This window comes from Chlorocebus sabaeus, chromosome 15 (genome assembly GCF_047675955.1).
Source record: "Chlorocebus sabaeus isolate Y175 chromosome 15, mChlSab1.0.hap1, whole genome shotgun sequence".
NCBI classification, from domain to species: Eukaryota; Metazoa; Chordata; class Mammalia; order Primates; family Cercopithecidae; genus Chlorocebus; species Chlorocebus sabaeus.
Window position 1 is genome coordinate 91,779,572 of NC_132918.1, and position 16,083 is coordinate 91,795,654.

The 16,083-nt window shown below is 42.4% G+C and overlaps 1 protein-coding gene across 1 annotated transcript in view; it reads left to right on the forward strand.

Annotated features, from left to right (window-relative positions):
- Window positions 1-16,083, forward strand: part of UBXN7 (UBX domain protein 7) — a 77,840-nt gene that overhangs the window by 57,302 nt on the left and 4,455 nt on the right. Inside the window, exons 6-10 of the mRNA XM_008009659.3 lie at window positions 1,216-1,362; window positions 4,122-4,212; window positions 4,870-4,997; window positions 10,828-11,227; window positions 11,622-11,701. Coding sequence (XP_008007850.3) covers window positions 1,216-1,362; window positions 4,122-4,212; window positions 4,870-4,997; window positions 10,828-11,227; window positions 11,622-11,701 — 846 coding nt within the window. The remainder of the gene's footprint in view (window positions 1-1,215; window positions 1,363-4,121; window positions 4,213-4,869; window positions 4,998-10,827; window positions 11,228-11,621; window positions 11,702-16,083) is intronic.

Here is a 16,083-nt window from a genome sequence, read left to right on the forward strand (position 1 = left end):
CATTCTCAAACATTCTTTGACCTTGTAATCCCAATTTTTGAAATCTGCTCCTAGGAAGACAACTCTTAAGAAAAAAAACTCTCAGCAGTTTTTACTAAAATGTTTAGGGTGATTCTCCCATATAGCAAATATGCCTAATAATAAAGATTAATAGGATGTTTAAAAATGTTCCAGAAATTATGTTGAAGAAAACAAAATAAAATATGCATACCAATTGCTTTCATTAAAAAGAAGTATATTTGGCTGGGCACAGTGGCTCACGCCTGTAATCCCAGCACTTTGGGAGGCTGAGATGGGTGCCTCACCTGAGGTCAGGAGTTCGGGATCAGCCTGGCCAACATGGTGAAACCCCGTCTCTCTACTAAAAATATATAAAAAATTAGGCATGGTAGCACAGACGTGTAATCCCAGCTACTCGGTAGGCTAAAGCAGGAAAATCACTTGAACCTAGTAGGTGGAGGTTGCAGTGAGCCGAGACCATGCCATTGTGCTCCAACCTGGGCAACAAGAGCGAAACACGTCTCAAAAAAAAAAAAAAAATTTTGTTGATGGAGGTTGCAAGAGAATAAAATTATGTGACTTGATCTTAAGTTTGTTGAATCCTTTTCGGGTAAAGATGTTTAAACATACATTAAAAATTCAGCCATTACCGGGCATGGTGGGTCACACCTGTAATTCCAGCACTTTGGGAGGCCAAAGTGGACGGGTCATTTGAGGTCAGAAGTTTGAGACCAGCCTGGCCAACATGTTGATATCCCGTCTCTACTAAAAATACAAAAATTAGCCAGGCGTGTTGGGGCACGCCTTTAATCCCAACTACTTAGGAGGCTGAAGCAGGAGAATCACTTGAACTCAGGAGGTGGAGGTTGCAGTGAGCTAAGACTGCACCACTGCATTCCAGCCTGGGCAATAGAGTTAGACTTTGTCTCAAGAAAAAAAAGAAAGAAAGAAAGAAAAAGATCAGCCATTATAACAGATAACTGGATAAAAGAGAAATGAGTTAATTTAAATTTGAGAAGTGCTTGAAATAGACAGTATAGTTATACATGCATATGCAAAGTAAATATATAGAATATATAAATACTGAAAACTCTAGATGTTATATCTGGGCAAAAACTTAGTATTTTTAGTGAAAGACAGCCTCTGAACAACTATGGAAACATCTGTCACCAAATAGAAATTATTTCTAACAAATGTGTAACTTTACTTTTGCAGGCCAAAGAGTGTGGCCAGATGCAAAATAAGTGGCTGATGATAAACATTCAAAATGTGCAAGACTTTGCCTGTCAGTGCCTCAACCGCGACGTGTGGAGCAACGAAGCTGTGAAGAATATTATCCGGGAACATTTCATTTTCTGGCAGGTGAGAAGGAGAGTTAATCAGAAATTTTGTAGAATTTTACTTTTGTAGTGTGGGATGTTGAGGGAAAGGAATTGGGTTATAATGAATTAAGACATTTTAAAAAAGGTAAAACCGGCTGGGGGCAATAGCTTACGCCTGTAATCCTAGCACTTTGGGAGGCTGAGGCCGGCGGATCACCTGAGGTCAGGAGTTCGAGACCAGCCTGGCCAACATGGTGAAACCCCGTCTCTACTAAAAATACAAAAAAATTAGCCGGGCATGGTGGTGGGCGCCTATAATCCCAGCTACTCGAGAGGCTGCGGCAGGAGAATCACTTGAACCCAGGTAGTGGAGATTTCAGTAAGCCAAGATCGTACCATTACACTCCAGCCTGGGCAACAGAGCAAGACTCCGTCTCAAAACAACACAAAACAAAACAAACAAACTGTACTGTTCAGTAGAAATATAACGTAAGCTATACACATAATTTAAATTTTTCCAGTAGCCACGTTAAAAAAGATTAATCGGCCGGGCGCAGTGGCTCAAGCCTGTAATCCCAGCACTTTGGGAGGCCGAGATGGGCGGATCACGAGGTCAGGAGATCGAGACCATCCTGGCTAACACGGTGAAACCCCGTCTCTACTAAAAAAAAATACAAAAAAACTAGCCGGGCAAGGTGGCGGGCGCCTGTAGTCCCAGCTACTCGGGAGGCTGAGGCAGGAGAATGGCGTAAACCTGGGAGGCGGAGGCTGCAGTGACCTGAGATCCGGCCACTGCACTCCAGCCTGGGCGACAGAGCGAGACTCCGTCTCAAAAAAAAAAAAAAAAAGATTAATCAAAATAGGCAAAATTAATTTAAATAATATATTTGGTTAAATCAATATACCTGTATAACTAATACAAAAATAATGAGATGATTTGCTTTTATTTGGTGTTAAGTCTTCAAGATATGGTTTGTATTTATACTTACATCCCTTCTCTATTTGGAGTAGCCAAATTTCAGGCGCTTCAGTAGCCACTTCTGGGTAGTGGTTGCTGTATGAGACAGTGCAGGTATAGAAGATCTTGAGGTCATTGGAAGCATTTGGCTAAGACTTAGATTTTAGCTTGGGTTTGATACTTTTTAATTCTGTGTTCTTAGACATGTCACTTTAGTCTTCCTAGCTAATGAGATAAGGTTAGAGACCTTGTATCATTTTTCCCCTTGTGAGACAGGGTTTTGCTCTGTCACCCAGGCTGCAATGCAGTGGCATGAACATGGCTTAACCTTGACTTCCTGGGCTCAAATGATCTTCCCACCTCAGTTTCTTGAGTAGTTGGGACCACAAACATGCACCACCATGCCCATATAATGTTTTTTTTTTTTTTTTTTTTTTTGGTGGAGATGGGGTCCTGCCATATTGCCCAGGCTCGTCTCGAACTCCTGGGCCCAAGCCATCTGCTTCCCTTGGCTTCCCAAAGTGCTGGGATTACAAGCATGAATCACCGTGCCAGCTCAATTTTTTTATTTTGTGGAAAGTTATAGAAAATAAAAACTTACAAATGAACTTAATTTTTTCCCCTACTGTAAGATATGCTATTAATGTTATTAATTTGCCTATGTATATTTTACAGGCCCCTAAATTTAATATAATTTTAATGGTAAAATTTCTTGTATTTTATTCAACAAATATTGATCGAGCAGCTCATTGCTTAGCACAGTGCTGAACTCTAGAGCTTATAATCCTTTTTTCTTTCTTTCTTTCTTTCTTTTTCTTTCTCTCTCTCTTTCTTTCTCTTTCTCTCTCTCTCTCTCTCTTTCTTTTTCTCTCTTTCTTTCTTTCTTCTTTCTTTCTATAAATAGGGTCTTGCTCTGTCACCCAGGCTAGAATACAGTGGTGCAGTCATAGCTCACTGCAGCCTCTAACCCCTATAGGCTCAAGGGATCTTCCCATCTCAGTCTCCTGAGTTGCTGGGACTATAGGTGCACACCGTTAAACCTGGCTAATTTAAAAACAAAAACAAACTTCTTGTAGAGATGGGGTTTTGCTGTGTTGCCCAGGCTGGTCTCAAACTCCTGTCCTCAAGCTGTCCTCTGCCTCTGCGCCACAAAGTGCTAGGATTATAGGTGCGAGCCACCATGCAGAGCCATAATCTTTTTTTTTTTTTTTTTTTTTTTGAGACAGAGTCTTGCATTGTCGCTGGGCTAGAGTGTAGTGCCACAATCTTGGCTTGCTGCAGTCTCTGTCTCCCAGGTTCAAGCAATTCCCCTGCCTCGGTCTCCCGAGTAGTTGGGACTACGGGGCACGCATTACCATGCCCAGCTTACTTTTTGTATTTTAGTAGAGATGGGGTTTCACATGTTGGCCAGGATGGTCTCGATCTCCTGACCTGTGATCCACTCGCCTCGGCCTCCCGAAGTGCTGGGATTACAGGCATGAGGCACCGCGCCCAGCCCATAATCTTAATACATTGTGATTTATTAAGATGTATCTGGTTGAGAGTTATGAATGACATAGGTTGACAGATAACTTGAGCGGGAAGAAGGATACCTCATCTGAACTGGGAAAGGAAGAGGAATGGATTGATATGTTTATGGTAAATTTCCAGAGGGTGCTGAAAGTAGGAAGTTGAAGGAGTTCGAACCAGATGACCTTCATTATCTCTTTAGTGTAGGAGTGAGATCTTAATACATATGCCAGAGGTGTATTTGGAGAGCTAATTGATGTTGGTATATAACAAGGTTATAGTTGGTTCTTTTCTTAGAGGCTGACTTTTTTTTTATATCAATGATTTAACAGGTTTATCATGACAGTGAGGAAGGTCAGAGATACATACAGTTTTATAAGTTAGGGGATTTCCCCTATGTTTCCATATTGGACCCACGGACAGGTAAGATTTATATCAGCATGCAACTTTTAACCTTTCACTTGTCTTTCAGTTATCTCAATTGATCTTTAATATTTGACTGGATCTGTTTTCAGAATTATAGTAATTTAGGTGAAGGTTTCCTGTTTTTTTTCCCCTTTATATTATTTAAACATCTATTGATGTATGTAGTTAAGACATCTTTTTCTGGCAACATTGGGAGATGGTAGTATTTTATGTTTGTGCAGTTATGTTCTTTTGAAGAATAACTGATATATTCATCTTACCTTTTTAAAGGAATTTTTTAAAGTTTTTTTAATCATTAAAATGTTAAGATTGCCCAGATACTAGTTGTGATCCCACCCAAGAAGCAGAGCGTGGAGCTGGTTTTATTAATTAATTGTGTTTTATATAATATTGCTTTCTCTGAATCTCTTCTTCCTAAATGGCAGTAAGTGATAGCAGCAGATAAGATAGTTGCTCTATCATGATGGGTGGGAATCTGTTAGGTGAGTATAATTGATGTGACTTCTAGGTTATGAAGACAGTATATAGCATAAGCTGGTGGAGGGTGTCTTTACAGTACACTTTAATTATGCATATGCTGAAAGAGATACTTAATGAGAATGTTCAGAAAGATTATAGATATTATATTTATATATCCTGGTTTTTAATCTTTAGGTCAGAAGCTAGTAGAATGGCACCAGTTAGATGTATCTTCTTTCTTGGACCAAGTGACGGGATTTCTGGGTGAACATGGACAACTGGATGGACTTTCTAGCAGTCCGCCCAAAAAATGTGCCCGTTCAGTAAGTATAATTAGGAGGTGGTGATGGGAAAATAAATGTAATTGGTCATAAGCATCTTACATAAAATGTTTGATGTTAAGATGGTAACGATAATCGAACTAGTGGACAACTGTCACTTGTGGCTATAGCATCTTAGATATCCTCCTCAATTTCCCACTTGAGAGTTCCATCTTCTCGGTGAAAACATGATACTCACACTCCTCCCAGTCTGTCTTGCAGCTAGAGTGCAGGCAGATGCCCCCAGATCTGGATTTAGAAGGAAGCAATGTGAATAGGTTGAGCAGGAGGACTGACCTGGCAAGCCTAGAGGTAGAGGGATCTACTTCCTTAGGGACAGCTCTGGGAGGGCTTCTGATAGCCAGGTCTAAATGGCAGTGAAAGTGGTGGGTTTTTGGTGTGTTTTGTGTTTTGTTCTGGAGATGGGATCTTGCTATTTTGCCCAGGCTGTCCTGGAACTCCTGGGCTGAAGCAGTCTTCTCACCTCAACTGCCCGAGTAGCTAGGACTACAGGTACATGCCACCATAGCTGGCCGGAAGTGGTGTTTTTCGTTTTCGTTGGAACAACTCTCGTGGTATAGTTGAGCGTTATTATTGGTTAATATAGTTTTAGGGCCTGGCTCTCTGTCCCTCCTAGAATTTATTTCTATACTTAATTTCTAGAATGTACTATTACTAGGTAGACATGTTTGATAATTGGTATCAAGATTAGTTACAAATAAGAGACTGAACTTGCAAAGATACAGCAATCTCACATAGGTTTTCATGGCTCTTTGGGTTTGATAGCTGTAGGGATAAAAATAGTTTTGTTTTATTGGTTTTTTTTTTTTTTTTTTTTTTTTGAGCCGGAGTCTTGTTCTGTCACTAGGGCTAGAGGGCAGTGGTGTGATCTCGGCTCACTGCAACCTCCGCCTTCCGGGTTCAAGCAATTCTCCTGTCTTGGCCTCCCAAGTAGCTGGGATTACAGACATGCACCACTGCATCCGGCTAATTTTTGTATTTTTAGTAGAGACGGGGTTTCACCTTGTTGGGTAGGCTGGTCTCGAACTCCTGACTTCAAGTGATCTGCCTTCCTCGGCCTCCCGAAGTGCTGGGATTACAGGCGTGAGCCAGCTCGCCTGGCCTGTGTTTTTCTTTAGACAGGATCTTGTTCCGTTTCTCAAGCTGCAGTGCAGTGGTGTGATTATGGCTCACTACAGCCTCCACCTCTTGGGCTCAAGCGATCCTTCCACCTCAGCCTCCTGAGTAGCTGGGACCACAGATGTGCATCACCATGCCAGCTAAGTTTTTAAATTTTTGTAGAGACGGAGGTCTCCATATGTTGTCCAGGCTGGCCTCAAACTGGCCTCAAGCAATCCTCCTGCCTCAGCCTCCCAAAGTGTTGGGATTCTGGGCATGAGCACCACACCCAGCAAAATTTTTATTGTGTTGTGTTGTGTTGTACTGTATTGTATTGTATTTTTTGAGATGTGGTCTCACACTGTTGCCCAGGCTGGACTGCAGTGGCATGATATTAACTCACTGTAGTCCTTGCAACCTTGAGAGAACATGGAAAAAAAAAAACAACTTGCTAGCCTTGAACTCCTGGGCTCAGTCGATCTTCTTGCCTCCGCCTCCTGAGTAGCTAGGACTATGGATGTGCACCATCTTGCCTGGCTAATTTTTTATTTTTGTGGAGGCAGGATCTTGCTATGTTGCTCAGCCTGATCTGAAACTCCTAAGCTCAAGCCATTCTCCTGCCTTGGCCTCCCAAAGTGCTGGGATTATAAGCATGAACCACCATACCATGCCCAGTCTAAAAATAGTTTTAGAAGATGTGAGGAACACTTCCTTCAGTTATCACCTATAATAAAGTGCCTATTTAAGGAAAAGCCCTTAGGGATAGTATAGAAATTTTGTTGACCTCAGGCAGTCCTGCTTGATTTACAGTTTTTTGGGCGCTTTGTTGTTGTTGTTTCCTCTCTCCCATGGAATGCTTCATAATGTCGTGTTCTGCTTTTGGTAGCATGTTAATGCTGACCTCACAATAAATTGAGAAGTGTTTCTTCCTCTTCTGTTATCTGCAGTAGTGTCTGTAGAATTTTTGTTATTTTTTCCTTAATGTTTGATGATATTTACCAGTGAAGCGACATGGGCCTAGAGGTTTTTTTTGTGGAAAGTTTTAAACTACAAATTCAGTCTTATTGGTGGATACCTGACTACTTGGTTATCTGTTTCTTCTTGGATAAGCTTTAGCAAGCTGTATCTTTCTAGGGATTTGTTCATTTTACTATATTGATGAGTTTATTATAGTCCCTGTGATGCCATTGATGACTATAGAGATTATAGTTGTCCCTCTCTTCATTCTGTTTTTGGTAATTTGTGGCTTCCCTTTTTTCCCCGACAGTCTGGCTAGAGGCTTAGTAGTTTTATCTCAAGGAACCAGCGGGGGTGTGGCATGTGCCTGTAGTCCCATCTGCTTGGCAGGAATATTGCTTGAGCCCAGGAGTTCAGGAATGTGCTGTGCTATGATCATGCCTGTGAGTAGTCACTGCACTCCAGTCTTTGGGCAGCAGTAAGACTCTGTCTCTTAAAAAAACAACAACAAGGCCGGGCGCGGTGGCTCAAGCCTGTAATCCCAGCACTTTGGGAGGCCGAGACGGGCGGATCACGAGGTCAGGAGATCGAGACCATCCTGGCTAACACAGTGAAACCCCGTCTCTACTAAAAAATACAAAAAACTAGCTGGGCGAGGTGGCGGGCACCTGTAGTCCCAGCTACTCGGGAGGCTGAAGCAGGAGAATGGCGTAAATCCGGGAGACGGAGCTTGCAGTGAGCTGAGATCTGGCCACTGCACTTCAGCCTGGGCCACAGAGCGAGACTCCGCCTCAAAAAACAACAACAACAACAACAACAACAACTGCCTTTGGGATTTTGGTGGTGTTTTTGTTTTTTGTTTTTCTCTATTGTATTTGCTTTCTAGGTCATTTATTAATTTATGTTTTCTTTGGGCTTAATTTTATTTTATTTTCCTGGATGTATGCTCTTTTTTTTTTTTTTAAGGTGGGGAAGCTTAGGTCATTAATTTGATACCTTTCTCTGTTCTAATAAAAGCATTTAATTCTATAATTTTTCAATAAGTACTGCTATTGCTCAATACTATTTTCTAGCTACAAGAGAAATTAGTAAAATGAATTTTTTAGTTGAATATGTTTTATAAACTTGATTAGGGTTCTGTAAGTAAGGAAATCAGAGGAGAATGAAATTCAATAGGAGGTTGATAGTATCTGCCATGGCCACAATTTTTAAAGTCAAGCTACACGCTATCTGTGCAATGTCATTGCTATAAATTTACGATCCACCTAAGCCATTGCATGTCACACAGACACCTCTGCTTGCTTTTTAGGGGCGGTAAATTAGTTTATTTTTACTTGGCCGGGTGTAGTGGTATGTGCCTGTAGTCCCAGCTACTTGGGAGGCTGAGGTGGGAGGATTGCTTGAGCTTGGCAGGTGGAGGGAGTAGTCAGCCAAGATTGCACCACTGCATTTCAGCCTGGGTGACAGAGTAACCTGTCTCAAAAAAAAACAAAAAACAAAACGTTTTTCCCTTTAATTTTTTGCTACATGATTGCCTGATAGTAAAAGACAAAATGTGGTTTCTTTAGTTTTTTATTAGCAACCCACATTTTTTTTTTTACCTATTTATTGTGGAAAATTTTAAGCATATTCAAAGTTGAAGTAGTTTATTGAGCCTCTTTGTATTCATTAGCTTATTTCAGTAATTATCAACAGATGGCCAGTCTTCTTTCCTCTAGATCCCATATCTGAATTATTTTGAAGCAAATCTCAGAATTCATTGTTTCATTAATACATACTCTGGGATTTATATTTAAAAGATAAAGGCTTTTTTATTTTTAAAAATACTATCACAATGTCATTATTATACCCTTAAAAATTAGCAGTAATTCTATAATATCGTGAGATATCCAGTGTTCAACTTTAGATTATCTTACAATTTTTTTCCTCTATAGTATGTTTGAGTCAGGAGTAAGTTCCACTCAAACAACATTATTTTGTGATTCATTAAGTTTAGTAGAATCTATGGCATTAGAACTTTACCAAGGGAAAAACTGTAGAAGTTTGCATTTCTCGTTATCATAATGAAAACCTTCATTATAATTAATGGAATTACTAGTTGAAGAATAAAGTGGTGAACAAAGTAAACACTGGTCTCTATGTTTTAGTCATTTTAAAGAGTGGTATTTTGACTTTATAGTTAAAACTTTTAATTCTTGTCTTTCTCTAGGCAGGTAATAGATAAACGTTTCTTGATTTTGTTCATTTTGATTTTTGTTTTGTTTTGTTTTTGAGATGGAGTCTTGCTCTGTCACCAGGCTGGAGTGCAGTGGCGCGATATCACGGCAACCACCTCCTCCTGGGTTCAATTGATTCTTCTGCCTCAGCCTCCCGAGTAGCTGGGACTACAGGCGCACACCACCATGGCCAGCTAATTTTTGAATTTTTAGTAGAGATGGGGTTTCGCCATGTTGGCCAGGCTGGTCTCCAACTCCTGACCTCAGGTGATCCGCCCACCTCAAGCCTCCCAAAGTGCAGGTGTGAGCCACTGCGCCCGGCCTGTCCTGCTTTGTTATCATTTGTGTGTTCACTGGAGTAGCACTTTTAATTTCCTTCAAGAACCTTTCCTTGCATTCACAGCTTGGCTGTTTGGTGCAAGAGGCCTAGCTTTGTGTCTGTCTCAGGTTTCAACATGCCTTTCTCACTAAGCTTAATCGTTTTTAGTAGAGACGGGGTTTCACCATGTTGGCCAGGATGGTCTCGATCTTTTGACCTCTTGATCCACCCGCCTTGGCCTCCCAAAGTGCTGGGATTACAGGCATGAGCCACCACGCCTGGCTTTCATTTTGATATTTTAAAAAATGCCTATGATCACTTGAGCCCAGAAGCGCAAGACCAGCCTGGGGAACATAGTGAGACCCTGTCTCTTAAAAAATATATAGATATATATAGGCTGGGTGCGGTGGCTCATGCCTGTCATCCCAGCACTTTGGGAGGCCGAGGTCGGGAGTTTGAGACCAGCCTGGCCAACGTGGTGAAACCCTATCTCTACTAAAAATACAAAAAAATAAGTAAATAAAAATTAGCTGGGCATGGTGGCGGGTGCTTGTAATCCCAGCTACTCAGGAGGCTGAGGCAGGAGAATTGCTTGAACCTGGGAAGGCTGAGGTTGCAGTGAGCCAAGATTGTGCCACTGCACTCCAGCCTGGGCAACAAGAGTGAGACTCCATCTCAAAAACAAAATAAAACAAAAAACAGGCTGGGCGCGGTGGCTCACGCCTGTAATCCCAGCACTTTGGGAGGCCGAGGCGGGTGGATCACAAGGTCGGGAGATTGAGACCATCCTGGCTAACACGGTGAAACCCCGTCTCTACTAAAAATACAAAAAAAAAAATGAGCCGGGTGAGGTGGCAGGCGCCTGTAGTCCCAGCTACTCGGAGACTGAGGCAGGAGAATGGCGTGAACCCGGGAGGCGGAGCTTGCAGTGAGCCGAGATCGCGCCACTGCACTCCAGCCTGGGCGACAAAGCGAGACTGCGTCTCAAAAAAAAACCCCACAAAAAACAACAAAAATGTGTGTGTGTGTGTGTGTGTACACACGTATATATATCTATATTCCAATTTGGCTATGTAAGACACAGTCCTTGCTCTTAAAGTAGAAGGGATACAGTCAGCAGAACATAATAATGAATGGCAAGCTATGATATTTCTTATGCTGTTTGACCTGTTTTTTGGTTTAACTTGTTCTTCTTCCTGTGTTTTATGACGCCATCTCACAGGAGAGCCTTATAGATGCAAGTGAAGACAGCCAGCTAGAAGCTGCCATCAGAGCCTCCTTACAAGAAACACATTTCGATTCAACACAGACAAAACAGGATAGCCGCTCAGATGAAGAATCTGAATCTGAACTTTTTTCTGGCAGTGAGGAATTCATATCCGTTTGTGGCTCTGATGAAGAAGAAGAGGTAGAGAATCTTGCCAAGTCCAGAAAGTCTCCCCATAAAGATTTGGGGCATAGAAAAGAGGAGAATAGAAGGCCGCTGACTGAGCCCCCAGTCAGAACTGATCCTGGAACTGGAACAGCCACAAACCACCAAGGATTGCCAGCCGTGGATTCAGAGATACTTGAGATGCCACCTGAAAAATCAGATGGAGTAGTGGAGGGGATAGATGTAAATGGTGAGTTACATTATAGACATACTTTCCTTCAAACTTGGATATTGCACTCCAGCCTGGGCAACAAGAGTGAGACTCCATCTCAAAAGTTCAAGGTTAGGAGTTCAAGACCAGCCTGGCCAACATGGCAAAACCCTGTCTCTACTAAAAATACAAAACTTAGCCAGGTATGGTGGCATGTGCCTATAGTCCCAGCTACTTGGGAGGCTGAGGCAGGAGAGTGGCTTGAACCAGGGAGGCGGAGGTTGCAGTGAGCTGAGATCACGCCACTGCACTCCAGCAAAACACTTGAATAATCGCTGAATGGTTGTATTTATTTACATATTTATTTAAACTAATACTCTATCTTAAACTCCTGTATCCCGTTTTTTGTTTTTTTTTTAAACCCTTCCTTTAGGACCAAAAGCACAGCTGATGTTGCGGTATCCAGATGGAAAAAGGGAACAGATCACTCTTCCAGAGCAAGCTAAACTGCTAGTAAGTACAGGCTTGCTTTGGTTCAGTTCCGACCACTGCAATAAGACGAGTCACAAATTGTTTGGTTTCCTGGTGCATATAAAAGTTACGTTTGCATTATTCTGTAGTCTATTAAGTGTACAGTAGCTTTACATCTAAAAAAAGGCACGTGATTTAATTTAAAAAATCTTTTGCTAAAAAGTGCTAATGATCACCTGAATCTTCAGTGAGTCATCTTTTTGTTGGTGGAGGCTCTTGAAATTGATGGCTACTGACTGATCAGGGTGATGGGTGCTTGTGGCAGTTTCTGAAAATGTGACAGCAGTGAAGTTGCTGCATCAGTTGGTGATGTCTTCGACAAACAGTTTCTCTGTGGCATGTGTTGCCGTTTGCTAGTATTTTACCCACAGTAGGACTTCTTTCAAAACTGGAGTCATTCTCAAATTTGCCGCAGCTTTATCCACCAAGTTTATGCAGTATTCTAAATCTTCTGTTGTCATTTCAACAGTGTTAAAAGCATCTTCACCAGAAATAGATTCCATCTCAAGAAGTCACTTTCTTTGCTCATCCATAGGAAGCAGCTCCCTTCCCTTTAATGCTTGATCATGAGACTGCAGCAGTTCAGTCCCATCGCCATCCTCCACTTCTAATTCTAGTTCTCTTGCAGTTTCTACCCCACTTGCAGTGACTTCCTCCAGTGAGTTCTTAAACCCCTCAAAGTCATCCATGAGGGTTGGAATCAACCTCTTCCAAAGTCCTGTTCATGTTTGTCTTTTGACCTCCTATGAATCATGAACGTTCTTAATGATATTCAGACTGGTGAATCCTTTCCAGAAGATTTTCAGTTTACTTTGCCCAGATCCATCAGAGGAATCTATATTTATGGCAGCTATAGCCTTTGGGAAAAAAAAAAGGTGGTGCGGGGGGGGGCCTCTTGCCCATGCTGGAGTGCAGTGGTCGTAGCTCACTGTAACCTTGACTCCCCGCCCCGGCTCAAGTGATCCTCCTGCCTCACTCTCCTGAGTAGACCACCACACTCAATTAATTTTCTTTTTTGTAGAGATGGTTTCTTGCTGTGTTGCCAGGGCTTGTCTCAAACTCCTGGACTCAAGTAATCCTCTCACCACAGCCTCCCAAAGTTGAAATTTGGCCCCATGCCTGGCCAAAATGTATTTCTTAAATAAGATTTAAAAGTTGAAATGACTCCTTGATCCATGGGCTGCAGAATGGATGCTGGGTTAGCAGACTGGAAACAACATTCATTTTTATTTACATTTTCATCAGAGCTCTTACGTGACTAGTGCATTGTCAATGAGCAGTAATATGTTGAATCCTTTTTCTGAGCAGTAGGTCTCAACAATGGGCTTAAAATATTCAGTAAGCCATGCTGTAAATTGATGTGCTATCTTTCCAGGTTTTGTTTTTACAGTTCTAGAACACAGACAGAGTAGATTTAACATAATTTTTAAGGGACCTGGGATTTTGGAATGTTAAATGAGCATTGGCTTCAACTGGAAGTCACCAGCTACATGACCCCTAACAAGAAAGTCAGCCTGTTTGAACCTTTGAGTGCAGATGCTGACTTCTCTCTAGCTGTGAAAGTCCTTGATGGCATCTTCTTCCAATAGAAGACTGTTTTGTCAAACTTAAATCATATTTAGTGTCGTTACCTTCATGAATTATCTTAACTACATCTTTTAGATAAGTTTCTGCACCTTCTGCATCAGCATTTGCTGCTTCACCTTGTTGCACTTTGATGTTACGGAGATGACTTCTTTCCTTCAACCTCATGAACCAACCTCTGCTAGCTTCCAGCTTTTCTTCTGTAGCTTCCTTAACTCCCTTCGCCTTCATAGGATTGAAGAGAGTTAGAACCTTGCTTTGCATTAGGGTTTGGCTTAAGGGAATGTTGTGACTGGTTTGATTTTTCCATACAGACCACTAAAACTTTCTCCTTTTCAGCAGTACAGTAAGGCTGTTTTGCTTTTTTTTTTTTTTTTTTTTTTTTTTTTTTTTTGAGACAGAGTCTAGCTGGGTCGCCTAGGCTAGAGTACAAAGGTGTGATCTCAGTTCACTGCATACTCCGCCTCCCAAGTTCAAGTGATTCTGCCTGCCTCAGCCTCCCGTGTAACTGGGATTACAGGCGCCCGCCACCACTCCCAGCTAATTTTTGTATTTTCAGTAGAGATGGGGTTTCACCATGTTGGCCAGGCTGGTCTCCAACTCCTGACTTCAGGTGATCCGCCTGCCTTGGCCTCCCAAAGTGCTGGTATGAGCCACTGCACCCAGCCTGTTTTGCTTTGTTATTTGTGTGTTCACTGGAGTAGCACTTTTAATTTCCTTCAAGAACTTTTCCTTGCATTCACAGCTTGGCTTTTTGGTGCAAGAGGTCTAGCGTGTCTGTCTCAGTTTTCCAACATGCCTTTCTCACTAAGCTTAATCATTTTTAGCAATTGATTGATTTTGAGGATGTACAACACTTCCTTTCACTTGGATACTTAGAGGCCTACAGTGGTGGGGTTATTAATTGGCCTAATTTTAATACTGTCATGTCTCAGGGAATAAGGAGGCCTGAGTAGAGGGAGAAAGATGGGAAAACTCCCAGTAGGTGGAGCAGTCAGAGCATAAAGTTTGCAGTCTTGTGTGGGCATGGTTTGTGGTGCCCAGAAACAGAATAGTAACATCAGAGATAATGCTCACAGATATTGTAACAGATAAAATAATGAAAAAGAGAAACACCACAAGTATTACCAAAAGGTGACACAGAGACACGCGGTGAGCACTCGCTGATTGAAAAATGGAGCCAATAGAGGCGCTTGACACACGGCTCCCACAAACCTTCAATAACAGGAAGTATAATGAAACAGGGTGTGTCTCTATAGCTAATTGGAAGCATTTTGTCGAAGCAGAGAAACTAATTAATTGGAGTAAGTTCAGTGAGTTTTGCTTGATAATTCTTTGAAATAGGTATGGGAGGCCAGGTGCAGCGGCTCCCTCCTGTAATCCCAGCACTTTGGGAGGCCAAGGTGGGAGGATCACTTGAGTTCAGGAGTTTGAGACCAGCCTGGGCAACAAAGTGAGACCCTGTCTCTATTTAAAAAAAAGAAAAAATAGAAAAGAAAAGAAAGAAAGAGGTGTTAGATGTTTAGTCTGATCATAACTGCAAACTGTGGTGAGTCATTTTGTTGTTGGTGGTTGGTTGGTTGTTTTGAGACAGGGTCGCTCTGTGACTTAGGCTGGAGTTTGGTGGCCCAGTCTCAGCTCACTGCAACCTCTGCCTCCTGGGCTCAAGCGAGCCTCCCACCTCAACCTCCCAGGTAGCTGGGACCACAGGTGTGTGCCACCACACCCAGCTAATTTTTTAAAATTCTTTTTTGTAGAGAAGGGTTCTCACTTTGTAAACCAGGCTGGTCTTGAATTCCTGAGCTCAAGTCATCCTCCTGCCCTAGCCTGCCAAAGTGTGGGGATTACAGGTGGGAGCACCCGCTTGTGAATCTTATCTCTGATTAGTTTATTTTCTTCCCAGATTAACTTAGGTAAGCCACATAAGGTATGTTCCAGTGAAGATTTTTCTGTTTCATGCCTGCATGGAATAGAAACCCAACTGAAATGATTACTTCTGGAAAAGGACGACGGGTTATTTGAAGGGAATAGTGGTGTAGGTCCTAGCAGCTGGAACTGCAAAGTGTTTAAGAACCATATCTGTTTTCCTCTATGGTTCTCTTCTGGGGCCTGTAGGTTTTCTCTTGGGGTTCCCTGCTTCACACCATTCTCTGCATACTGGTGGCTTTTCTTTATTCCTCAGCTCCCACATTGTTCATCATGGTGATGCTGCGGGCGTTGTCATCTAACACAGCTGATGAGCTTTCGGTGGTTTTTGTTTTGTGTTTCCTTTTCTTGGAGACAAGATCTGGCTCTGCCCAAGATTACTCCCAAGATCTCCCCAAGATTACAAGATCTCCCCAAGATTACTCTGTGGGGCGTAATCTCGGCTCCCTGCATCCTCCGCCTCCCAGGTTCAAGCAATTCTGCCTCAGCCTCCCAAGTAGTTGGGATTACAGGCACCTACCACCACACCAGGCTAATTTTTTTGTATTTTTAGTACAGACGAGGTTTCACCATGTTGGCCAGACTCGTCTCGAACTCCTGACCTCAGGTGATTCGCCCACCTTGGCGTCTCAAAGTGCTGGGATCACAGGCGTGAGCCACCGTGCCTGGCCAATATTTTTTGATGAGATGGGGTTTTGTCGTGTTGCCCAAGCTGGTCTCCAACTCCTGTGCTCAAGCTGTCTACCTTCCTTGGCCTTCCGAAGTGCAGGGATCACAGGCGTGAGCAATCATGCCCTGACACCCTGTGTTTTTAACTACTGGAAACAGAATCTTGAGTGTGACTATCTTAGCTT